The following is a 24,679-nucleotide window of genomic DNA, read 5'->3' on the forward strand; positions in this document are numbered from 1 at the left end:
TGACTAATCTCTGCATCTTCTCTTGACACTGCTCCGGAGGCTCCGGGGAAAATAACCCAGTGCGGTGGGAAGTGGTTGGATAAATGGTGTTGGAGTGCTAGGCTCTATCTCCTTAAAACTGTGGTCCCAGCTTGGTGTGGTTTGTGTTTGTTTTGCCTCTGTGAAAAAAGGGGGCTGGTTTCTCTTCAGTGGACGTTCACTGTGAGGGGTGGCCTGCGTGCTTAAAAGCTGGTACAGCAAGAGATGTGCAGAGTTGAGAGCATATGGGGGCAATGTATCCATCCCCCTGGGAGGAGGAAGACACCTAAGATGGTCCCCACTTCAGCCTTCCATTCCTCTTTTCATTAAAACCCCATGTAAAGAGCCAAGATTTAGACCGGGCACAGTGGCTCACACCTGTAATCCGAGCACTTTGGGAGGCCGAGGCGGGCGAATCACCTGAGATCGGGAGTTCAAGACCAGCCTGACCAACATGGAGAAACCCCGTCTCTACTAAAAATACAAAATTAGCCGAGCATGGTGGCATGTGCCTATAATCCCAGCTACTCGGGAGGCTGAGGCAGGAGAATCTCTCGAACCCAGGAGGCGGAGGTTGCGGTGAGCCAAGATCGCGCCATTGCACTCCAGCCTCGGCAACAAGAGTGAAACGCCGTCTCAAAAAAAAAAAAAGAAAGAAAGAAATTATCATTTCATTGATTGAAAAGATGCACTTTGGAAAATATTGTTAATATCTCTGAGAATTGGGACATCTTATAATCAATGGCATCTTACTAATATAATGCAATGTTCCTCAGTAGCTCATAAAATAGTAGTGCATCTTGTAATCAATGTTATTTGGGTTGGAAGTGTTAGTTATTCATGTGAGATAGGCTGTTGGATGGACCAGCTGTGCAGGCCAAGAAAACAGCGACTTTGCTGTGGTCAAAGAGAGATTAAAACAGGAAGTTCCCCCTGGTCTGAAAAGAAGCTACAGCATAGGAAAAGCAGAGAAAGCAAGGCTCAGTCCAAGACACACAGCATGAAGAAGCAGACAAGCAATGTGTGGGGCAGGATCAAGACTGGACCCAGTCATGACCCCAGAGCCGTTAGGGGAAAGCCACTGTGAATCAGTGATAATCTGACCAAAGTAACAGTACATCCTGGTAGATGCCAGGCTGCTTTAACACATGAGAGATGAGAGGTTTTTGACATTCTGTTTGGGCTGGGTTTTGGGAGTGTATGTTGCAATCCTTTGACCACCTCACTCATCAAGAATATCAGAGGAAGGTCTTTCCTGTTTTGAAAATGAAAAGCCATGATTTGGGGACCAACAAAAAAAGGAAGCCTGTCTCATAGGACAGATAGTAAAGATAAGGAACATATTGCCCTGAAATTAGAAGTAGACTAAAAATATCATTTTGTTTAAGGAGATTTCCTGTTAGAGGCAGATGTTCAAATAACTATGAAGTCACGTGTTCAGTGCTGGGCTAGAGGTGGTGCAGAGTGCTGGGGGGGCTCACAGAGCCTTAAGGTCCTGACATGAGAGCTGGGACTCGGGCTGTGCCAGGCAGTTAGGGAGGGACAGAGCGTATTTCCGGAGAAAGCCCCTCCAGCCTGCTGCCCCAGAACCAGATGCCCCTGACTGCTGTCCTGGCCTCTTCCCTCACCACAGGATGGGCCCTTGTTCCCAGATCAAACTCAGGGTCGGGATGCTTATTTTCGTGGCCCAATAATGAGTTGCAGGTAAACTGGGAAAGAAGGGAGTTTTCATGTCTGTAACCGGTTACAGGGAGAAGGCCTGGAAATTATCAACACACCAACTCAAAATTACAAAGTTTTCCAGAGCTTATATACCTTCTAAGCTAGATGTCTGTGTGTAAGTGTGCATTCATCTAAAGACATAACTTCTTTTAATCTATAACTAAGATCTGAGTCCTGAAGACCTTCCTCTGGAGCCTCAGTAAATTTACTTAATTTAAATAGGTCCAGGTGATGGGGTGATTACCTTTGTCTCCTGCTAAATCATGGAGGTTTGGGGAGTTCCTTCAGACCCCCAATAAACTTGTTTAATCCTAAACAGGTCCTGTTAATAATTCTTTCGTTATTTTGTCATGCTTTAAGGCCTAGGAAAGGCCTAGGCAAAACTCTTTTTTTTTTTTTTTTTGAGACAGGGTTTCACTCTTTTTGCCCAGGCTGGAGTGCAATGGTGTGATCTCAGCTCACCACAACCTCCGCCTCCCGGGTTCAAACGATTCTCCTGCCTCAGCCTCCCAAGTAACTGGGATTACAGGCGCTTGCCACCACGCCCGACTAATTTTTTGTATTTTTAGTAGAGATGGGGTTTCACCGTGTTAGCCAGGATGGTCTCGATCTCCTGACCTCGTGATCCGCCCGCCTCGGCCTCCCAAAGTGTTGGGATTACAGGCATGAGCCACCGTTCCTAGCAACCTAGGCAAAACTCTTGGTGGCTTTTTGTTATATCCCAGCCTTTGTATAAGGGCACTGGCTCTCTTGGCTTTTAATATTTAACTTAACCACTCAGTGAGTACTAAAACAGTTGCTATGGAGGCCTGCGTTAGTGAGACCTGGCCTGCCACACGCTGGCCTGGCTGGAGCTTGTTTCATCTGTCCATGGGGGCGGAGCGGGAGTTATTTGTCCCTGCCTTTGTCTCTGGCCGCCTCCACCTGCAGCTCTGGCAATAGCTGCCCCTTTATGGGTTTCAGTCAGAGCTCTGAAACATTGTTTTTCATTTTCCCCTTTTCTGCTAATTAACTGCAGCCTATTAATTAGTGCTATTGGACTCCCCACTCCCATAAACCCCATTCACTAACCATGCCTTGCCTCCCCAGCTTTTGCTAAATATATGACTGCGCTGTAGTGTAGCTGCCTCTCCCTGAGAAGTGATTACGGATCTTGGCTATGCTGATCCCCTGCCACAGCTGCCCAGAGAGGTCACAGCTTGGCCGGATGCTTCATCTTGATTAGCCCTTAACTTCTTCCCTCCTTTCTTCCCTCCCCATCTTCCTCTCTGACATTGAGAGGGCCTGGCACTAAGCTGTCAGTTAAAATCCCTCTTAGTATCAAGCATCGAACTGTCTTCTCCTTGGGCCTGTTTCCTGCACTCCCTGGTGTTGCTTCCGGTCACAGAAAACAGCACTGTGTGGCCAGAGGGACTTAGCTGATCCCCTCCCCTGACCTGGTGGAGTCTCCCATTAAAACCCAGATCTGCTTGTTTCAGATCACTTGACCTCATTATCGATCACAGTGATTTTGGTCTGTGTTACCCCTTTAACTCTCAGCTCTGATGTCAGCTCCCTTTTTGTTTACTTAGCTTTCATGTGAAATTCCAAATCTTCAAAGCTTGCTTCTTTTCACCTCTTTTCCACCCCACCCACACTTCTTACCTCCATTCCCGGAGTCTCCCAACTCTCCCAGTGTGATCACTTCAGTGCTCCACTTCTCCGTTATGAGAAGGCCCTTATTTCTCGCTTTTTTTTTTTTTTTTTTGAGACTGAGTCTTGCTCTGTCGCCCAGGCTGGAGTGCAGTGGCGTGATCTCGGCTCACTGCAACCTCTGCCTCCAAGGTTCAGACAATTCTCCTGCCTCAGCCCCAGGTGTAGCTGGGATTACAGGCATATGCCACCACGCCTGGTTAATTTTTGTATTTTTAGTAGAGATGGGGTTTCACCTTGTTGGCCAGGCTGGTCTCAAACTCCTGACCTCAAGTGATCCACCCGCCTTGGCCTCCCAAAGTGCTGAGATTACAGGTGTGAACCACAAAGCCCGGCCTCTTTCTTGTGTTTAATTTTTATGTTTTAATTCTTAACTCCTCTTCTGTGATTCCCCATTTCCCCCAAATACACTTATAAACTCTCTCCCCCCGTCCCCCCTCAGCTCAAGCTAAGCCTGGGGTATGGGAAGGATGTGATCCCTTCTTTAGTAATAGCCCAGGCCTCGTTAGAAACTGCAGGGGAAGTAGCTGAACTTACGGTAGACAGAACGCAATCTACCGCAATGATGATGGTGGTAAAAATAGCTACCACTGATTGAGATCTGACTGCCTGTCAGGCATGGTGTGAAACACACACACATCTCATGTAGTTCTTCCAGCACCCTTTTGACTGTACTCCGTCCTCCAGATGAGGAAAGTGAGGCTCAGGATCCTTAAGTAACTTGCCCAAGTTCACACAGCTGCTAAGTGCCTGAGCCTATATTTAAACCCTGTCAACTCCTGATCTACGTTTATGTAGTTTTTTTTTTTAACTTTGATCCGCACAATCCTTTAGGTGAAAGTGATTTTCTTTGGAATGTAAAAGCGCCCAGATCATGGTGTGACTCTTCCTTCAGTCCTAGGAGACCAAATGTGGCTCAGAGCCCGACCCCTTCCTGGCCTTTCCCCCCTTGCACAGTATGGCCCCAGATGAGGCCTGTCCTCTTTATACCTGGAGGTAGTAGGTTGAAGATGAACAGTGGGGGTGGGAAGCGGAGAGGGGCTTCCCGCCAGCCAATCGGGACACGACCGCCCAGGCCCCCAGCACAGCATCATCTGCTCCTGCTAAGACAATCATCAACATAAAAGGCTAATTGTATTAATCACCAAGGCACCCGGCCCGAGTCCCCCTCCCTTTCGGGAGAATTATGAATTGCAATTGCAGATGGCTCCACTGATTGAAGGCAGTGCTCAGCAGGGAGAAGGGTCAGATCAGATTACACACCATTAATTAAAAACTTCCCTGACAAACAGGAGGAAGGGAATGCACACCACGGGCTGGCCTGATTGGGTCTCTGTCCTCCTCATGTCCCCTGCCCCCATCCAGGCCCAGGGGCTATGCCAATGAAGCCTGCTTCCCCCAGCTGGAGCTACTGAGATTCAGCTCTCCAAAGGCCAGCCCGTCCCTCATCCAAACAGATGGCCTGCTGTCCTATTAAAGGGCTCCAGAGGAGGGGAAGCGAACCTTTGGTTACTTATTTCCACGTCTAACCTTGGATGCTCTTCAGAGGCTAACCTAATTCCCCACTTCTCAGGAACCTTATTCCCTCCTGCTCTGTCCTGACAGAGAACTGCTTTGAAGAACTGTTAGTGAAAATAGCCCCTCAGCTTTCTCTTCAGGCGACCCCTCATATTTTGGCCTGTAAGTTCCTGGGACAGACGTCGTGAAGCTTGTTCTGAAATTGTGGGTGGAACAGCAAATATCTGGCGATGCACCCTCTCCCCAGCCCCTGCCTGGAAGCATAGGCTTCTCAGCTGCTGTCATACTGGCTTATTTGGAGCTGTAACTCCTGAAATTTTCTCCTCTTGATCTATTACTGCCTCCCGTCCTCCCCAACTGCCCAGCCTTATTCATTCATCAAACTTATATTGAGCACCCAGTGTGTGCTTGGCTCTGGGGACAAAAAGCAGTGATCATTTGTCAAGGAGCTTAAGAGCCTACCGTAGGAGCTCCACACCCCCATCCCCTTCAATCCTCTAGTTCCTCTTTCCTTCCTTCCTGGGGCTGCAGCTTGTATGAGCCCCCCAGGAGCTCAATTTTGGAAAATTCTAAACTGGGAGCTCGGGAGACCTTAAGTGTTCGTGCTCCTGAACCGGGTGACCTTGAGCAAGTCAATCATGTCCTGTGTTTACACATACGCTCTCATACACGCATACATACAGACACCCAGCTCTCCCTGCTCATAAAAGGACACAGGCAGCCTTGGACTCTGAGAGATTGTGAAGATGGATGAGTGGGGCCCAGCTTGGAGAGATGTGAGTAGTATCTGCACTGATATTACAGAACGCTGAGCACAGCTACTGGGGCCATGAACACCAGGGATTCAGCTACTGCACTGGTCACAGGCTGGGCCTGCCACGCTGCCCTTGGAAGACTTGGGCAGCCTTTCCCCCATCCCCAGTCCCTCAGGAGATATCATCAAAAAGGATCTATCTTTTGTTTGTATTTTAATTTAATTAATTTTTTATTTTAAATAGTAGAGATGAAGTTTCACTATGCTGCCCAGGATGGTCTCAAACTCCTGGCCTCAAGCAATCCTCCTGCTTGGGCCACCCAACATGTTGGTGATTACAGGTGTGAGCCATCATGCCTGGCTAAGTTTTTAATTTTTTGTAGAGGCAGGGTTTTGCCATGTTGTCCAGGCTGGTCTCCAACTCCTGGCCTTAAGCGATCCTCCCACTTTGGCCTCCCAAAGTGTTAGGATTACAGGTGGGAGCCACCGCACCAGGCCAGGACCCATTTTTTTTTTTTTTTTTTTTTTTTTTGAGACAGAGTCTTGCTCTGTCACCAAGCTGGAGTGCAGTGGCGTGATCTCGGCTCACTGAAACCTCTACCTTCCAGGTTCAAGTGATTCCCCTGCCTCAGCCTCCCAAGTAGCTGGGACTACAATCACGCGCCACCACGCCCGGCTAATTTTTTATATTTTAGTAGGGACAGGGTTTCACCATGTTGGCCAGGATGGTCTCGATCTCCTGACCTTGTGATCTGCCCGCCTCAGCCTCCCAAAGTGCTGGGATTACAGGCGTGAGCCACCGTGCCTGGCCGCCAGGACCCATCTTTTATATGAATTTGGCTGCTGCATCTTAGGGTACCATAGTGATGGGCGTCATAGAGATGAGAAGAACTGATTTTATAGGCTCGCCTCTTCATTCCAGGGCCCTCCCACAGCCCCTCACACCCACAAAGCCTCAAGGTCAGCTGACCCAGGAGAAGAGGACACAGGGTCCCTGGTTAAGTAGATCCAATGATGTGAGAGAAAACCCAGTCTCTCTTCCCTCCCTCTCAGTCATCTTTCTCTCTCTCTTTTCCCCTCCTTCCTCTCATTACCAACAGCAATTGTCTTCAAACCCAATAATTACAGTAACAGCAACAATAATCATCATTTATTGGGGTTGTTTTTCTAGCATTTTAACTTCTGAAAGTATTTTCCAATTTCTTGATTTCACAGCAGTCCCTGGAGGAGGATTGTGTGTCCATTTTACAGCTGGAGAAGCCGAGATCCAGATAGGACCCCAAATTGTGGGCAGAATAAGTCTACAGCAGCCTTTAACTATTAAACCAATTCAGATTTTGGTAGTCTTGCAGAGGCACTGAATCTCAAATCTTAGTTTCCTGGGTCCCTCCTGGGTTCCTACCACCCTTAGGGCTTATTCAACAGCTTTTTGGGGATCCTGTAATGCTGACAGAGAGCCTGGAGATGGCTTCTTTGACCCGGGTCATGAGTCAATGACTAGATGGGCACTTCCCCTCTAAGGATTGTTCCTGCCTGAGAGTGGGCTGTGGGGTGGGAGCTGGGGCAAGCACTTGGGAGGAGGCTCCCCTGGGAAAGGCCTGTCTGGCTCAAACCTCCCTTCCTCTATGCCACCCCTCTACGAGCCTGAGAAAATGTTCTTCTCAAGGGTGGGGGCCTCTCCAGAGCATTTGGAGGAGTGAGGAATAAAGACCTATTGGGAGAGGCCGGGCGCGGTGGCTCACGTCTAATCCCAGCACTTTGGGAGGCCGAGGTGGGCAGATCGCCTCAGGTCAGGAGTTTGAGACCAGCCTGACCAAAATGGTGAAACCCCATCTCTACTAAAACTACAAAAAATTAGCTGGGCGTGGTGGCGGGCAACTGTAATCCCAGCTACTTGGGAGGCTGACGCAGGAGAATCCCTTGAACCCAGGAGGTAGAGGTTGCAGTGAGCCGAGATCACACCACTGCACTCCAGCCTGGGTAACAGATCAAGATTCTGTCTCAAAACAAACAAACAAAGATCTATTGGTAGAGCAGTCTCTGTCCTCAGGAAGCCCCCAGTCTGAAGGAGGAAATATACCCCCCAAAACCACACCCAAGGGCAGAGAAACCCCCACCCAGGAGCTCAGAGGCTATCCCAGGGCCTGATTCCTCCAGACAGCCTGTCCCCTCCGGACCAAGGGTTTCCTGGGTGGGTAAGAAGTTGGGGCTCCCTGAGGTCCCCATAGCTCCCACGTCTAAGCAGAGTGGCTGTCTGGGCTCCCATTCCTTTCTCCCCCAAGACTTGAGTATCTGGGGGTCAGGACTCCTACGGGGTCCAATGGGTGAGAGGAGGGGAGGGCGATCCTAAATCCCCTGCCTCCCTCTGCTCTGTCCCACTGAGAGGTGGGGAAGCCCTACGGAGAGGGAATGGGACAAATTCACTCCCAGATTCTACCTAGAAATGTAATGCCAGGGATACGGCTTGTCCCCTCCGGCCCACCTGGTCAGGACAAGAGGTCAAGCCTCCCCCTCCCGCCACCCCCAGGAAGAACCTCCAGGCAGGCCCTGCAAGGCAGAAAGCCCAAGGGCGTGGCCAGGCCTAGGCTGTTTTACACACTCTCCATCTCCACGGCTCCCGAACCCTGCTGGGGTTCCTTCTTCGGGGGCTCCACCCCTGCCCCTGCCCCTGCCCCTGTCCCCACCTCTGCGGTGCCTGTGAGGATAGCCAGCCGCTGGGCCAGGGTCTTGGTGTCGGGGAACAGGACGAAGTTGTAGATCAGCGAGGCCAGGAGGGCTCCCATCAGGGGCCCCACCCAGAAGACCTGAGGAGAAGGATGTCGTCACCCCACCCAGGAGCTCTCAGGACCACAGGTGGCTCTGGGACCGCTGCCTGCTTCCCTAGTGCCAACTGGATCCCCCAGGTCTCCCTCAACTCTCTGTAAGCTGCTAAATTTGAGAATCACGAGTCGTGTTTCTCAAGCCCACAAGGGAAGGGGACCTTGCCCCTTGCTCTCCCTGCCCTCCCTGGGGCTGAGCCCAGGCTCTGCAGCCGTGGCTGGGGCCTGGGGCCAGTCTCCTCACCCACCCCCGCCTCTTTCCTCTCACTTCCCCCGTTTTAGCCATGAGTCCTGGCTATTGCTGTTTCTGTCTCTGCTGGTGTGTGTGTCTATTTCTGTTTGTCTTTTTCTTTATCCAAGTTTGAAAATTGGTCCAGCTGGAGAAAGTGAATAAGGAAACAGCCAGGACTGAAAAGTCTGGGCCAAGGCTGCAGCTCCTGCCCTGGCCCATTTCTTGCCAGTCCACTGGGTATCCTGGGAGACTGAAGCCGAAAAGAAAGGAAGTCCCAGCCAGCACATTCACCCTGGCCTTCTGAGCTTAGGGAAGCTGCGAGTGAAACCCACCGTGTATAGATAACTCAGGCTCCCTTCCCTCCCCAGGGCTGCCAGCAAAGGGGCTCACCCAGTGGACTGTGAACTTCCCCATGATGACAGCAGGGCCGAAGGAGCGGGCTGGATTCATGGAGCAGCCAGTGAAGTGGATCTGGTCAGGGTGGGAGAAGGTTTAAGGCGGGCCTGAGAGGGGACCATTTCTCAGTCCTGGCTCAGAGCCTTAGCCCCAGCCATGGCCTCTATAGTGCCATATCCTGGGCCTAGAGTGCAGGGGGTACCACTTTGGCTTCAAGGCACGAGGGGCTCAGGGAGGGACACTGCCTGGCCTTCGGGGCGCCACAGTTTCCCCGGGGATGGACCCGGTGTGTGCATGTGCACGGTGTCCCCTCTGCTCCTTACCCCAATGAGGTGGCCCAGTGCCACAGAGATCCCAATCATGGTGGCCGGAGAGCCCGATGTCTGACGGCTGTCGGTGGAAGCGAAGACACAGAGCACCAGCTGCAGGGTCAGAAGCAGCTCCACTGCCACCGCCTGGCCAGTTGAGACGCTGTTCCGGACCTGGACGGAGGGAGTTACTGTGGACTAGACGCGGGCTCTGCCCACGGACAGACAGAGAAACCCCTGTCACTGGGCCTGGTCTCCTCAGCTGGAAGTGGGTGATACCTCACTGCCGCCCAGCTTCAGGACTTCGGGAGGTCTGTGCAGAGGGGTCCATATCTGCTCGGGACCCTTGCTCCCTGCAGAAGTGAGTGGCGCTCCTCCCGCCCCACCAGTGGGTTGGTTGGGGCCAGTGGTTCAGGAGGCTTGCTTGAGAGGAGACTGGCAGCAGGTGTGGAAGGAGGAGATTTGGGGGAAGAAGGTGGAACACAGATGGTTAGGAAATGGAGAAGGGGCGAGTGAGGCAGGCCTCGAGGTGGAGGGAAGAACTTGGGGACAATCGGAGAGCAGAGGACGTGGGTAGAGCCTAGGAGAAAATGAAGTCCTCATGGGGTCCCCTTCTCTGCCCACAGTCCCCGCACTCCCTTGGCCGCGTCTACCCTTAAATGCCTGGTCCTTCTATTCCTTCTCCTTTATGTGGCTTCTTCCTTCTCCACCTGTTCTTCGCGCCACTATCCCATTTCTATTCTGCCTAGACTGAGGTCAAAGTCTCAGTCCTCTGGGTCCTGGGGCCCAGCCTGGGAGGATGTGGAGCCTGCAGCTGACTTGTTTCCTCCTTTGCTCCCTCGCCTCCGTCCTGGCCTCCACCTGCACCACTTGTGCGCATTCCCGCCTCCTGGCCCTCCAGGTGCCCCTCCCTGCACCTACCACATTGATCCCAAGGGTCTCTCGGATGTCTCCCGGCATGACCCCATAAAGCAGAGCAGCCCCCACCGTGGCCCCCACCAGCTGGGCAGCCACATAGGCCACAGCACGGGGCAGAGAGATGTGGGAGGCTACGAGGAAGGCCAGCGTCACGGCGGGGTTGGCGTGGGCCCCGCTGGCCTTCCAGGTGACCTGCACAGCCATGGCGGTGACCAGGTTGAAGGTGATGGCAATCTGTAGCACGGAGGGAAGTGCTGTGGGCCAGCGCATGACTGAGCCCACGCCAAAGAACACATACAGCCCCGTGGCCAGGAACTCTGCAAACAGGGCCCTGCTGATGGCTTTCCAAAGCCTGCACGCCAACACGCTGGCCCAGCCACGTCCCCCTGGCTCCACTGCATCCATGTCCTGGTGCCTTGGCTGTTCCTTGCTTTGCTCTGGGGCCTCTTCTCTGTTCCTCTGGTCTCTGATCTCCTCTGTCTCTTCTGGTGTCCTGTCTCTGGCTGACCCTGGCTTTTGTTCTCTGTGGAGGCTCCTCTGGCCCCCACCTGCAGCTCCTCCACCACGCTCCTGTCCCCAGGACTGTGCTGGTCAGACTGGCAGGGCGCAGGCGGATGGGGTTATGTGTGTGTACAGGGGTTTTGCTCACATGCCTGCTCCAGCCTGAGCTTACCTGATGGGGTGGGATGTGGGGGCTGTCTCTGGGCACTGAGCTGGAACCTCCTACAACGATTTCCAGGGCAGGTTGGGCCTGACTTGTGTTGTAGACAGTCCAAGGTCTAGCCTGAGGGTTGCAGGTGCAGGGCAGCGGGGGTCATGGGATTTCACACTGTTGATGTTCCAATGTCAGCTTAGATACAGCAAGATCACTCAGATCCCCGGCCTGCTTCAGGGGGTCCTGTGCATTCCCAGGTCCTGTTCGTCTGGCCCCCTCCATATCTAGGCTTTGCTTCCAAATGGGCCGACACCACACCGTGCCCATAAACCCAGAAAGTAAGTCCTCTCCTCCACTCCCACCTATACCCACACTCACAGAATGTAGATGTGAATACAGTCGACTTTACCAAGGACACTGTGGACACTGCGGCCTGTGGGGTTGCACAGGGGCAGGCGGAGAAGGGGTTTATTCCACAACGACTCAAACCGTGTCAGATCACACTACGCCATGGGCACCTCTGCTGTCCACCAGGGGAAATTTCCACTAGCCCTTCACTCACTTCCTCCTGCCTCCCTGCCCTCCCCCGCGCTCCCCTCCCTTCTCGGCTCCTCCCTCTCTGCTCTCCTGCTCTGAGGGGCCAAACAGATTTCACTCCTTTCTCACACAAGGCAGCTTAACCATTTTTTTGTGGCTGCACTGGCCCTACGGTCACCCAGGCCCTAGGTTTTCCCTGGCCCTACGATCACTCATGCCCTAGGCTTTCCCCTTTTAACGCTAGCAGATAGCAAGGTATTTTCTCCAACAAAAGTGTCCCTCCCTAAGAAGAGTCTGCCAAGCTATTGAAATAACAGTCTTCCCCTTAACCACAGCTGGCTGTCCTGACCTCATCCCTGGCATAGCTACCTGCCCACAGATGTCCCCTGGTTGTTCTCAGGTTCCTCAAACGCAATCTGTCTCCAGATGTGATCCTCCTGTCTCCTGGTACCCCCCTCAACCCCCATGTTCTCCTCTTGTTTTCTGCAGCTCAGCTGGTGGCATCTGGGAAGCATCCTTGACTCTTTTCTCCCTCCTTCCCCCATCCAGGAAAAGCATCAAGTCCTGCTGATTTTGAATCCTAAATATCTCCTGACTGCGCCCTCTTTTTGCCACCCCTGCCGCCCTGCAGCCTTTAACCAGTCTCTCTGTCTGCTCCCTTGCTCCGTTCCAATCAGTTTTCCATACTGCAGCCCGAGTGCTAAAATGCAAATCTGATCATGCTGCTCCCCTGCTAAAATCCCTTCCAAGCCTCCCATCTCTCTGGAAGCTCTGTGCCTGCCTTCAGGGACCCTGCGGCTCCACCTCACCTCTCCCCACTCCGTTACCCTCTGGTTTCACCAAATGCACACTCTTGCTGGCCTCTTCTTGGAAAAAGCTCTCTCCTCTTCTTGGACATCCCTTGCACTCCCTCTGCTTGGGTAACTCCCATTCCAAAGGCTCAGCTTTGACGTCGCTTGCTCCTTTCCTGGGTGGGGACCCTTCTGCGTGCTCCCTCCACACCTAGGCATTCTCCTACACTGCAGTCCCCACAGCGTGCTGTCGTGATGTGAATGTGTCTCCCCAGTGAGGCAAGGCGGGGAGGCCTTTGGGCGGCAGGAACCAAGTTTTGTTCACCCCTGCATATAGTGTCTTGCACAGAGATTGGCACAGTAAGTGCCCAATAAATATTTGTTGAATGAATGAATGAATCAAAACTTCTTGACTTCCCGGGGCAGATGACCATGTCTGCTGCATTTCAGCCTCATACTCATACCTTCCCCGACCTGGGACTGAGCCCTTTGATATCTTCAAGAGAAACATCTTAACTCTGGACCACAGGCTCTGTTCCTCCCCAGTCCCTGTCTGAGTCCCAGTAACGTCCCTCACCCATTCCCTTCTGTTCTCCCTGCTGTCTCGACTTCCCCCTGTCCTCTCCAGGGAACTCCTGGGCATCTCACCCTGAGCAGGCTCTTGCCAGCGCTCCATGGTCCTGGCTCCCTGTCCTCTCCACCCCGTCCCTCTGCGTGTCTCTGTTGTCATCCTCTTCCACGCCTTTCTGCCCCCCATCTGTGCTGCTGAGCACTGCTGGAGAAACTCGCTCAGTCGTGCAGACTGCTGCCATGACAAGTTCATGGTCTCTGGCCCCAGCAGGGATCGCAGCTCTGCTCAGCAATCCTTCCACAGCTCTCCCCCAATTCTTTAAATCTCCCCCACTCTCTTCAAGTATTCGGCTCACTCTGGCTTTCTCTCAGCAGAGCACCCACCCTTGCCTCCCACCCTACCTAGAAAGCCAAGCTACCAGGCAAGACTTCTTCCCATCCTCCCTCCCAGCCAAACTCAACCTGCAGCCGCCCTGTGCCCTCACCAGCTGCCCTGTGGCCTTGAAGTAGAGGCGGCCCTTCTCCAGTGTACAAGTCGGGGTCGGGGGACCCTCCTTGGACTTCTGGCTCCCTTTGAGTGACTGGGACCCTCTCTTGGCCTTTCCCAGTCTCACCTGTGGCTTTCAGGCTTCCCCTTCTCTTGACTTCTTCCCTATAAACGTGCCTGCGTAGTCACAGAGCAGTGAAAGATCATGGTTTGGAGTCAAGGTCCCAGGCACCTATCCACTGCACAACAGCCCCGGCCCCCGGCTACTGAAACCGCCCTGGCAAAGGCCAGCATGAGTTCCTCTCCAGCCCGCTGTGGCACGTGGGCCGCCGGCCATCTCCTTCCTGAGGCCTCTTTTTCCTTGCTTTGAGGCACATCTCCTGGCTGTCCTCCCATCTCTGTGAGGGCATCTCTGCCACGTGGCCTCCATGGCTGGCTTCTCTTCTGCTGATCCTTAAGCCGGGCCTTGTCTACTCCTGGCTGATGGTCCCTCACTCCTGCTGAGTGTGCCTGGGCAGCCCTGCTCCCACCTGACTTCCACACCCTGCAGGTACTGTCGACTCTCAACACTGTCTCTGGCCCAGATCTTTCTCCTGAACTCCAGACCCACTCACCTCTCACTGGACCCTCCGGCCTGCTCCTCCTCACCCCACTCTCACTCAGTTGCCCAGGCCAGAACACAGGAACCATCTGGTGCTTCCCCTTCCCCCAGCCCACAGCAAATAGGTTCCTGGTACCAGGTTCCTGGTAGCTCTTTCTCATATTTGACACCTCTTTCCATCCCCACTTGCCACTGGCCCAGTGCAGCCCTTATCACCTCTCCAGGATGACTCCATTAACCTCCTTCCTGGGCTCTCAGACTATGCTGTGCCCTTCCACACCACTCTCCTCTCCACTCACTGTCAGAGAGATCCTTCCAAAATGCAACGCTCATCAAGTTACTCCTCTGCTCAAAAGCTTTCAATGGTTCCCCATTGCCTCAGAATCAGGTCTGAATACCCATGTTTAACATGCAAGGAAGGCTCCCCTCCCACTGCCCACCCTGCACCCTTTACTCCAAACAGGCCAGACAGAGTTCCCCAGAACGAGCCCTTTGCTGTGGAGTTTGGATGCCTCTCCTTTTTGTCTCTCAAGACTTTGCTCAAGTGCCGTTCTTCTGTGAAGCCTGCCCTGATTTCCCTCTCCAGCAGAACCAAGGCAAGCTTCTTAGAGAAGCAGGGCTTGAGCAAAGCCAGGGGCTGGTTGTGGCCTCTGCCTCCTCAATGCCTCCACTGTTCCAGCACAGACATCCATCCCTGGCTGGCATAGAGGAGTCATTCAATAAATGCTCAAGGGATGACAGGGCATGGCTGTGGGGGCAGCGGGGGCACTGTTCTTCCCTGGCATGGGGGGGGTTCCCTGGCTGGGGGCTGTCCCAGGGTAGCCCAAGAATACTTGTCTGCTTCCGTCACTTCAGGCAGGGCCAGTAGAGGGCTTGGTGGACAGGCACTTACCAGTCCTTTCATCTGACCTAGCCTCAGCTTCTGCCCTTGTTAAATGGGCGCCAAGTGGCAGCAATGCTTACCTGTTGAGAGCTGCTGATGAGGCCAGTGAAAGGATTGTGAACACCGCCATGTGCATTGCACCCTAAGCAGTTGCTTAACCTCAAGATCTTCATTTATACAATGGGGATGATGCTAATAATTCCCTCCTCCCTGTGTGTAGTTAGGAGTAAATGTGCTGATACCTAGGAGAGGGCCTCCAAGTCAGAAAATGTGAATGATTAGGATTGTAACTTCCCTGCCCCCTGCCGTTAGACAGCTGTGGGGACGGGGCTGCATGGCTGCTCCAAGACAGGCACCTCAGCACCTGCCCTGGGCCCTGGAGCCTGAAAGTGCTACGTGCAGTGGCAGCCCTTGTCCCCAGCTAGCCCGGGGCTGAGTCTCCGGACCTCTGCCCGGCCTGGGACAAGGTCCTTCACCTCCTGAGGCCAGGTGGGCATTGACCAGGGCTTGCTCCAGGCCTGGCTTCCTGTCCTAGCCAGCACGTGCCCGGACCCAGCCAGCACTGGGCTCTAGTGCCAAGCTTTAAGCTCATTCGTGCTCAAAAACCTTTTGCCAAGGTTCCTTATCTGGCTGCTTAGGGCTGCCTGTCAATGCAGCTCTGACTGAAGTCCTATCAGAGATTGGGGAAAGTAAGGGGGGCGAAAGGGAGGGGAAGGAGGAAGGTACCCGGAGAGAAAAGGAGGGAGAACACAAACTGATGGGGAGGGAATTCAAGATGGCTTCCCCTGCCTCATCTCACTGATCCCCACAAAACCTGGAAAGGTCGGGAGGTCTGATGTCCTCATCCACACATGACGGAGGAGGAAGCTGAGGCCAACACGAGCGGAGAGACCTGGTCCTCCCAGATGTCCTTCTTCCTGTCCACCCATCTCAACAGCCAGCCCCTCTGTCCGCTCTCCATCTCTCCTCCCGGTCCTGTTCCATCTCTCCCCATATCACCTTGTCCACCTCCCAGCTGGTGGGAACTGGCAGGCCCTGGGGAGAGGAAGAGGGAGAGAAAGGGGAAGGGAGCCTCCCACAGGAGAATCCAGACTCTCCCTGGGTTCCATCTTTAGGTGCAGCAGAGGTGACGGGGCCTGCGTGTGCTTGCGCTGGACGGCACACAGGTGTGCCTCTGAGAACCCGCGGAGCCAGGATCATGGGTCTGGGCCCGCGGTGGCCCCGTGAGCGAACGCTGGAGGAGGGCTGATGTGGCTCTGCACTTTCGAGTGAACTTGCGGAGGGAAGGAGACGCACACACCTGGAAGACGCAGCCCTCGGGCACGACTGAGGTCAGTGTGTGGCCGCGAGCCCGGGACTGTGTGGGGTCAGTGTGTGTGTGTGCGCGCGTGTGCGCGGGACTTTGTGAGCCCGCAGAACTGCCGCTCCTGCAAGACCCAACACGCAGACACAGCGACCCCTGCTGGCCACACCACCCCAGCCACGGCGCTTGTCAGCCCCAAGCCCCAGCTGGAAGCTTGCTCGAGGGCCAGGCGAGGCAACCTGCAGGAAGCTTAGGGCCGGTAGCCCCCTCTGACTGAGTGCCTCGCCCGCTCCCGCGGGTTTGTCTACCAAGGGTCCACTGTCCACCCTGCCGTGGTCCCCACTGGGCTGGAGGAAGAGCCCATCCTCCTTGTCATGGCTGTGTCTGTACCTGAGTCTCCTGGAGACTGAGTGGGGAAGGGCTCCTCTCTCTTCTGCGCCCCACCCGGATAGTGGGGCGGGGGTGCATTGGGATAGGCTGCCTCAAGGTGGCCCCAGGGGACTCAAGCATGAGGGACTCCCTGTGTCCTCCACTCCACCCCCATCTGGCTAGAGCCCAGACCTAGGACTTGCGGACGACTAGGCGCCACGCTGTGGATTCGGTGGACAACGTCGCCCCCTACTGGCCAGAACTGGCACTTGCAGCCCGGCTCCCCCAGCCTGGGGCAGGTTGGAAGAAGTGGGAAGGGACGCGGTGGGTGGGGGGCTGCTCCTTCCCTGGGCTCCCGGGGTTCTCACACGCACTGCCACGTGGTGTTTACTGTAAGCCTACGGGGGCGGACATGAGTGGCTGACCTCTCGCTTGCAGATGCTTAGACTCTTAAGTGTGGAGAAGGCTGGGGGGTCTGCCGCTCCTCACCCCAGCCCCTGGGACTGCCTCTCGCTGGCCAAGACCTACAGCTTCCCCTACCCCTTCTCAGTCTGTCTCCTGGCCCCGCTGGACAGGCGCTCAGGTCCAGACACCCCCAGGAGGGCAGAAGCATGTGGCTGGGGCCCCAGACTAGGCAGGCACGTGTGGGTTTCTGTTCACACTCCTATGAGCACTCACTTCAAGGCGCCTGACCATTCGTACAAGCGTTTTACCTCCAGGCATGGTCTCATTTTCTCCTCACGACAGCACGTGAGGTCGGGAAAAGTACCCCTGTTTTGCAGATAAAGTCCTTAAAGCTCAGAGAGCTTATGTTGCCCCAAGTTCTGCGGCCAGATTGGAATGAGGGTAGTTACTGACTCCAGGCCGGGCTCACTGCGAAGCTGGGCTGTGCGGAGGTGTTCACTGCATGGCCTCCCGCCTTTTCCGCACAGAAAGCTGACTGGTCCCAGGCATCTCAGGCCCTCATCCCGTCCCCACGCCTTTTCCGCACAGAAAGCTGACTGGTCCCAGGCATCTCAGGCCCTCATCCCGTCCCCACAACTAGCTTGTGAGGAAAGTGATATTTTATCCCCATTTTACAGATGAAGAGATGGAGGCTCTGAGAGTTGAAGGACGTTACCTAAGGAGTGTCAGTGACAGTGGGACAACAGCAGGCTAGGACAGAGCTCAGGCCCAGAGGAGAGGACGGTGGGGACACTGGTGGGCCAAGGCATGAGAGAGAAGCCCTGGAAAAGGGGGTGGGCCACATGTGGCTTCGGGGGGGACGGGGGGCTGCTCCCTCTGGGCACAGGCTCCCAGCAAGACACCTTTTTGAAACATTAAGGTGCAGAGAAAGGAGCCCAGGGCTGTGATGGAACCTGGCTGGTCACCCCCTTGCCATCTCGAGGGGCTGCGGTTGGCTCACTCCTCCTCCACCCTGCCTGTCACACCCTGGCACTCCCCTCAAGTGCCAGCCAAGCCCTCCTCAAGTGGCAGGGACTTGATTGACATGGCTGAGGGGGAGGGGAGGAGGGTGACTGCAGTGAGGACCCCTCCTTCCTGGCCTCTAGCTCTATTTTGATATTTGGTCTCCTCTCTCTGTCTCTTCCTGCTCTGTTCCCATCTCTCCGATTCTCTGGGCCTCCCATGGTCTCAGTCTCCCTTTTTTTCCCACAGAGCACTTGTCCTGGGGTCCCCTGGTACCCTGTGGAGATCGTGGTGGAGGATGTGGGATGACAAAGAGGAGAGACAATGGGCCAGAGTGTCTCAAGGCACTCTGAGGAGAGACAGAGGCGGAACGTGAGTATCAGTGATTTATTGGGTAGCCCCCACTCTGAACACCAGCAGCCCCACGCATGCATCCTCACCAGAAATAAATAAGGCGGCGTTCAATGAACCAGTCTGTCTTCTTCCTAAGGAGCTCTGGGGAGGGTCTGCCTCTGCCCACCTAGGGGCTGGGATCCCTTCAGCTCTTGAGGAAGGGTTGGGGAAGGCGGGGGATGCAGGCTGCAGGCCCCCCCTTTTCTGGCCCGGCCCTTGCAGCCTGTGAGCTTGGCACTGCATTCACAATCTGTGAGGTCTGTCCCAGAGAGACCTGTCCCCAGCAGACCCCAGCCCCTGGCCCCTACCCCAGGAGTCCCATCATGGGTTCCTTCTCCCCTCTCTAACTGTGCAGCCAGGGGGACCAGCACCTCCTCCTCTGCCAAGAGGACTGGTTGTGCAGAAAGGAAGCTTGTGTTAAGTACTTTTTCTTTTTCTCCCCCTTGGCTCAGGGGCTGAGGGGCTGGCCCCTGCCTGACACTGGTCAGCGGGTGGTCAGCTCCATGGTCTTCTTCCGCTCTTCCCGCTGCTCCTCCCAGTCCTCGTCAGGCTCATACGTGCCTTTGATGATGGCCACACGCTCACTCAGGCTCAGGGAGTTGGGGAAGAGCAGGTAGAAGTAGAGGATGGCAGCCAGGACCGCCCCCACGATGGGCCCTACCCAGAAAACCTGGTGGAGACAGGGTAGGAGTCAGGGCGCTGAGCCCCAGACCTTGAAGACCAGATGCCCCCCACCCCACAGAGGACAGACCCATGGACCCTGAGAGGAGATAGACATGCAGACTTCCAGACCTTCAGGGAGAAAGACTTCCTCCCACCTCGGGGACGGATATACTGACACACCACTCCCAGGGACAGAGACATGGACCACAGACACCCAGACCCTCAAAGAAGGCAAACAGATTCCCAGAGGGACAGGCCCCCTTCAACCACACCGGAAAGAGAAACAAATAAACCTTCAGAGGGGACACGTGGGTCCTCAGAGAGACAGATGAACACAGCACCTCTCCCCTCCACATAGGGATAGAAACAGGCCCTGGAGAGAGTGACCATGAGCTTTCAAAGGAGGGGCAGACAGACTGTCCGCAGGGACAGACCCACAGGAAGACTTCCCAACCCCCTCAACAGGGACAGATAAATAAAACATCAGAGAGGACCAGCACACAGACACCCAGAGGGACAGACACCAAATCCTCAAGGGAATTGACACGGAGCCCCTCTGCACCTCCAGGTTCAGTACAGAGCCTCTTCCCTAAGCGGACAGATACACATACTCCCTGTCCCCAGCGGTTCAGGCCATACAAAGCCACCTCTGCCCCTTTGGCTGAATCCCATCCCCTACTGTGTCCCTTTCTCTCTCAGCCACCACTCCCTGGCCCACCCCCAAGCTCTGAGCCCACAGAATCTAGAAGGTCTGGTGAGCTCTGAGCTGCCACTGCTGGGTCTCCAGGCCCTCATCTCCAGGGAGCCAGGGGAGGGGACAGACTCACCCAGTGAGCGGGGCTGAACCGATTCATGACCACTGCAGGGCCGAAGGAGCGGGCTGGGTTCATAGAGCAGCCGGTGAAGTAGATCTGGAGAGAGACAGGGTGGTGGAGAGAAAAGCAACATCCTGGTCCACTCCCACGGAAGCTGGACTCTCCCAAGGTTACACTGCAGTCCAGGGGCTCAGCCAGGTCTCAAACTCGGGCTGGCAACCTCTCCCTCCAAGGATCCCAGCTGCTCGGTTAACCATGGACCCTTAACTATGCCCTCCTCTCTTCTCTGCTCTGAGGTTGGGTTTGATTCCTGTCCCATCCCACCTCCTACTTACTCCCATCTTTCCTCGGCCCAGAGGTTTTGCGGGGATCAATTCTGGGGCCCAGTAAGGCCAGAGTCCAGGAGCCCTAAATCCAGTCCTTAAACTCTGCTGGACTCAACAATCTGAAGTGGGCGCCGCTCCGGGGCTCCATTATTTGCCTTGAGTGCCTGCCCCACCCTCACCCCAGCCCAATGTCAGTACTGCTCACTCCGACAAGGTGGCCCAGGGTGACAGACAGGCCAATGGACAGGGCTGGGGAGCCCACAGGGCTGGTGCGGCGGGAGTCAGTGGAGGCGAAGATGCAGAGTGCCAGCTGGAAGGTCAGAATCAGCTCCACCACCATGGCCTGGCCCTGTGTTGTGTTGTTGTTGAGCTGCAAGGGGATGGCGGGTTAGGATCCTGGCCACCTTCTGGCTGTATAGCCAGGGGCTCGGGGAGCAGGGCTTTTGGCCTCCAGGGACACTTAGAGCACCTTGGCACCTGGAAGCCAAGCCCTGTGGACATCACTCCAGCGAAGCCATTTGTTAAAGACACTATACATTTCACAGTTTGCACAGGCTTGAAGCTCAGGCCTGTGGCCAAAGGGCAGAGTGTCAGGGTAGCTTTTCCTAGACACGGTCCTATCAATGGCTCTGCCCAACCTCCAGCCCCCACAAGCTGGCATTTACCCTCCATCCTGCGGGCAGCTGCCCGGTTTGCCTGCCTCACACCCCATCCCGGCCTCCTGCCCGTGCCTGGCCCCATGCCAGTGCCAGCCTTAAACCCGTCTCTCCAGTGCGGCTGACTCACAGCTTGACAATGGCCAAGCAAATCCTCCTCTGTGTTTGATTAATGAACCCAGTTTGCATGGGGTTGGGGGCTGACTCTGGGGCTGCAGGAGGTGGGAGGGAGGCAGGGGTGCGGGGTTGAGGGGAGGAGCACAGGTTGGGGAAAGCGGGAACCAATACTCAACAGAGACTGCTCTGCACTGGCCCCACATTAGGGGGTTCCTATCTACGGTTTCTAAATGTGAGCCCCTTGACACCTGCTGTGGCAGACACGACCATCCCCATGGAGGGGCTGAGAACAATGAAGCACAGACAGGCCAGGGTCACCCAAAGCCGGGATGACAGCCCGCTTCTCTCTGGTGGTTCTACTCAACCGCTCCACTGAGGAGATGGGAGAGGTGAGGGGCCCAGGAGGAAGATGGAGCTCAAAGGTGAGACAGGAGGAGGCAGAAGTTTCCGGCAGGAGAGGAGGGGCAGCAGGCATTGAGAGAGACCAGGGTGGGCTAGCACGAGGGGAGGGGAAGAGGAGGTGGGCAGGAAGGGGGCACACATCAGCCTGGAGAGTTGCCCTCCTGGTCTTGGGAGGCTCTTGCCTTCCTGGTGAAGGGTGTGGGCTGGCCCACTCTGTGGCACCCCTTTTTTCCAGGTGGGGTAAGAGGCCTGGTCCTGAGCCCACCCCAGGGTCGTGGCTCCCACCCCCCCCAGGGCACTCACCGCGTTGACGGCCAGATTGCCCCGGGCATTGAGCGGTGCCACACCGTAGAGGATGCCGGCCCCGGCAATGGCGCCCACCAGCTGGGCCGCCACGTAGAAGAAAGCCCGGAGCAGCGAGATCTGGTTGCCCACCAAGAGGGCCAGGGTGATGGCGGGGTTGATGTGGCCGCCGCTCACGGGTCCCAGGGCCTGGGCCAGCGTGCCTATGGCCAGGCCAAACGCCAGCGCGATCTGCAGGATGGTGGGCAGCGCCGACGGCCACTTGAGGGCCGAGCCCAGGCCGAAGAAGACGAAGATGAGGGTGGCCAAGAACTCGGCGAACACGGCCTTGAGGAAGGCCACGGAGCACACCTCCTTCTTCATGGTTGTCGCGGGGGCCCGGCGGCAGCTGCCGCGGCGGGGGACGCCCGTTGGGTCGCAGGCGGCGGAGGAGATGGAGGAGGTGGAGGCGGCGGGGGCGGGGGCCTGGCTGCGGGGCGCCGCGCACTGTCCCGCGCCCACTCGGAGGCTGGCGGCCTGGCGCGGGCCCTGCTGAGGCGCACTATATAGGGGGCGGGCGGCCGGGCGCGGGGCGGGCGCGGGGGGGCAGGGGGCGGCTCCCACGCTCGGGGGCCAGCGCGGCGCGCGGGTTGGGAGGCTCCAGGCCGCTGCGGCCCCGCCGCTCCCCGTCGTCCAGCGCAACCCCGGCGCGACCCCCGCCCCCCGGCCGGGGCAGCCGCCTGCCCGTCCGGGCCACGTGACCCAGGCGGCGGTGTAGACCGGCCCAGCGTCCCGGGCCCTGCGCATGATGCGCCCAGGTTGGCTCCCGCGCTCTCCTCGGTGCCGTGCGCCCCGGACTCCCTGGGAGACGGGGCTCGGTCCCAGCGCTTCACTCGGACCTCGGGGCGTCTAGCTCCGCCGGCCTTGACTGCGTTCCGCGCGCGGCCTTCCCCTGTTCTTGTCTTCGGGCTTTTGGTCCAGCTCCTCCTTTTCCTCCTGCGACCGGAGCATCCTGACCCGCCTCATCCCCGGCTGGGTCGGAGTGATGCTCGTCCCGCAGGTCGGCGCCGCTCACCTCCCTTACGGCCGGCGGCGGGGGCGGGAGGCCGGGCTGGGTCCTGCAGGGCGGTCCGGCCGTCCGACGTGGGCCGCTCCCGGCCTGGGCCGGGCGAGCTTCTGGGCTTGGAAGGCTGGCATTTTGGGAAAAGTGGGCACCGTGCCAGCCTGCCCCGACGCTTCGCAATCCTCGACGCCCGGTAGCTGGGCAGTACCTGGACTAGGCAACGGACCCCCGGAGGCGTCCTCTTCCAGGCCGGGGTTCCCCTTGTCGACGGGACGGAAGGGGGGTGTGACGCGAGGCCTTGAGACTCTGGGAGTTGGAGTGGGGGAGCAGGGAGGGTAGAGACGCACCACTGACCTCCCAAGCACGGTCTTGGTGTCTCCCCTCTTCCTGCTAGAAGCCCCTCACCCTGGATCTAAGACTCGCCTTCTCTTCCTCCACCTCCCCTAAGTCTCCTTCAAACCCTCACTTGGTCTTGGTCTCTCTCCCCTCGAAATCTGTTTCTGTCAATCTTTGCAAAACCCTATTTCTCTTTTTGTCTCTGTCTTTGGTCTCTCACCCTCTCCCTCTGCCAGCTCTTCCTCTCGGTCTCTCTCCGAGAGGTCTCTTTCTCATTTCAGTCTCTCTGTTCTCCACCTCTCCATCTCTCTCTGTCTCACACCTTCTCATTTTCTGTTTTTCCTTCCTGCCTTTTGATGTCTTAGTCTCTCTGTCTCTCTCTATTCATTTCTCTCATCCTGCAGTTTCTGTCTCTTGGCTATTTTCAACTTTCCTCTGCCTCTTAATTTTTGTGCCTTTCTTTGTTTCTGTCTGTTTCTACCTCATTTTCCATGTCTCTCTCTCTTACATGTGGTATTTTTCAGTTTCCCCAAAGTCAAGTTCTTCTACTCCTGGTCTGGGTGACGCTTTCTTCCAGTTCCCATCCCCCTTCCCTCTGAGCTTGTAACCGCTTTGTGACCTGCTGCCTCCTCACATACCACCCCCTCCCTCTTCCCATCCACTCCAGGTGGGGCATGTGGCGAATGAGGCTGGGGGGCTCACCAGGGCTTAGAGGAGGGGGAGGACCCACCCCCAGGATCCCGGGAGAGGAGCTGCATTAAAGACTTCCATCCCCATGTGTGTTAGAGAAGCCCTTAGCACAGTGCCTGGCACAGAATAAGGCTCAGTAAGGTCTCCTTGCGTTGTGACTGTTAATTTTAAAAGTCCCTTGAGGGTTTAGTGTGGTGCTAAGCTTGGGGGAAGAGTCCAGCGGGAGGGTGCAGAGGAAGTAGAGAACAGGTGGCTCCCCTGTCAGTTTGTCAGGCAGGGCTGAGGGGAGGAGCCTGCAGGAATGCTAAGGACTTGGAGGAGCGGGCTCTGGGCTCTGTGGCAGCTAAGATGCCAAAGAAAACAAGGGCTAAAGAAACCCCGCTATTGTTCCTGCCCAGCTCTGGCATTTCCTGCTCTGGCAGCTCCTCCCCCAAGGCTCTCATCTTAAGGCCGGAGGTCAGTCTGTCCTTTCTTCCATGGGTCCCAGCGCTCTGTCCCCAGCCAATCATGCCAGTTGTATGCAGGATTTTCTTCTGGGCCTGGGGCTTGGGCTGGACAATGACCCCGATGACCCCAGAGGCCATTGGGGGCCATGCTCCTTTGCTGCTGAACTTGCCTCCAGTTCGCACCCTTCCACTTGCTTTCTCATCCTCTCTCCCCAGGCACTGTCTTCATGAGTCCACAGGTCTCAAACTCCAGCATCTCAGAATGAAAGCACTCACAGGTGCTCACAAGAGGCTGGGCTGCCAGGGGAAGCTCCGACCTGAAGATTTGAACTAATGAGGGACTGTAAAGGCCAAGACCTTGTTCTTGCCATTTTAGAGATTCCGAATATAATCCACAAAGTTAGAGATTATAATTGGCCTCCACTGTGTGATTTGATTCCAAGCTACCCATGAAGAAACCCAGACTCAGAGGTCACTTGCCTAGGGTCACACAGTGACCTGAGATGGGAA

The 24,679-nt window shown here is 55.9% G+C and overlaps 2 protein-coding genes and 1 long non-coding RNA gene across 4 annotated transcripts; 1 reads left to right on the forward strand and 2 right to left on the reverse strand.

The window, feature by feature from the left end:
• Nucleotides 1–8,295: 8,295 nt before the first annotated feature.
• On the reverse strand, nt 8,296–11,010 carry AQP6 (aquaporin 6). Its single transcript, XM_055296266.2, has 4 exons — nt 10,381–11,010; nt 9,475–9,633; nt 9,146–9,226; nt 8,296–8,508 (listed from the first exon to the last, which is right to left on the reverse strand). Exons 1-4 carry the CDS (start codon nt 10,780–10,782, stop codon nt 8,296–8,298), a joined length of 855 nt encoding a protein of 284 aa, XP_055152241.2. The 5' UTR covers nt 10,783–11,010.
• A 7,343-nt stretch (nt 11,011–18,353) lies between these two features.
• AQP5 (aquaporin 5) lies at nt 18,354–22,174 on the reverse strand. 2 transcript variants are annotated; one of them, XM_055296267.2, is made up of 4 exons: nt 21,656–22,174; nt 20,383–20,547; nt 19,864–19,947; nt 18,354–19,043 (listed from the first exon to the last, which is right to left on the reverse strand). In XM_055296267.2, exons 1-4 carry the CDS (start codon nt 22,016–22,018, stop codon nt 18,858–18,860), a joined length of 798 nt encoding a protein of 265 aa, XP_055152242.1. In that variant the 5' UTR covers nt 22,019–22,174; the 3' UTR covers nt 18,354–18,857. The 2 variants fall into 2 exon arrangements, with proteins under 2 accessions (XP_055152242.1, XP_055152244.1); XM_055296269.2 differs by lacking the exon at nt 18,354–19,043 and adding an exon at nt 19,337–19,409 and having other exon boundaries at nt 21,656–22,109.
• Nucleotides 22,175–22,303: 129 nt separating this feature from the next.
• Nucleotides 22,304–24,579, forward strand: LOC129491763 (uncharacterized). Its single transcript, XR_008660609.2, has 2 exons — nt 22,304–22,452; nt 24,386–24,579. It is a non-coding gene; the product is annotated as an uncharacterized lncRNA (long non-coding RNA).
• The last annotated feature ends 100 nt before the right edge of the window (nt 24,580–24,679 follow it).

This window comes from Symphalangus syndactylus, chromosome 10 (assembly GCF_028878055.3).
Source record: "Symphalangus syndactylus isolate Jambi chromosome 10, NHGRI_mSymSyn1-v2.1_pri, whole genome shotgun sequence".
NCBI lineage: Eukaryota > Metazoa > Chordata > Mammalia > Primates > Hylobatidae > Symphalangus > Symphalangus syndactylus.

What these genes read in the sequence shown, in the direction of transcription:
- AQP5 (XM_055296267.2), bottom strand. Translation starts at nt 22,018, where the DNA reads ATGAAGAAGGAGGTGTGCTCCGTGGCCTTCCTCAAGGCCGTGTTCGCC. An exon ending in GCAATCTGGCCGTCAACGCG is followed by an intron (nt 20,548 to 21,655) that starts GTGAGTGCCCTG and finishes ATCCCCTTGCAG; the next exon opens with CTCAACAACAACACAACACA. An exon ending in GGTTCAGCCCCGCTCACTGG is followed by an intron (nt 19,044 to 19,863) that starts GTGAGTCTGTCC and finishes TGTCTCCACCAG; the next exon opens with GTTTTCTGGGTAGGGCCCAT.
- AQP6 (XM_055296266.2), bottom strand. Translation starts at nt 10,782, where the DNA reads ATGGATGCAGTGGAGCCAGGGGGACGTGGCTGGGCCAGCGTGTTGGCG. An exon ending in AGACCCTTGGGATCAATGTG is followed by an intron (nt 9,634 to 10,380) that starts GTAGGTGCAGGG and finishes CCCTCCGTCCAG; the next exon opens with GTCCGGAACAGCGTCTCAAC. An exon ending in GGAAGTTCACAGTCCACTGG is followed by an intron (nt 8,509 to 9,145) that starts GTGAGCCCCTTT and finishes CCTTCTCCTCAG; the next exon opens with GTCTTCTGGGTGGGGCCCCT.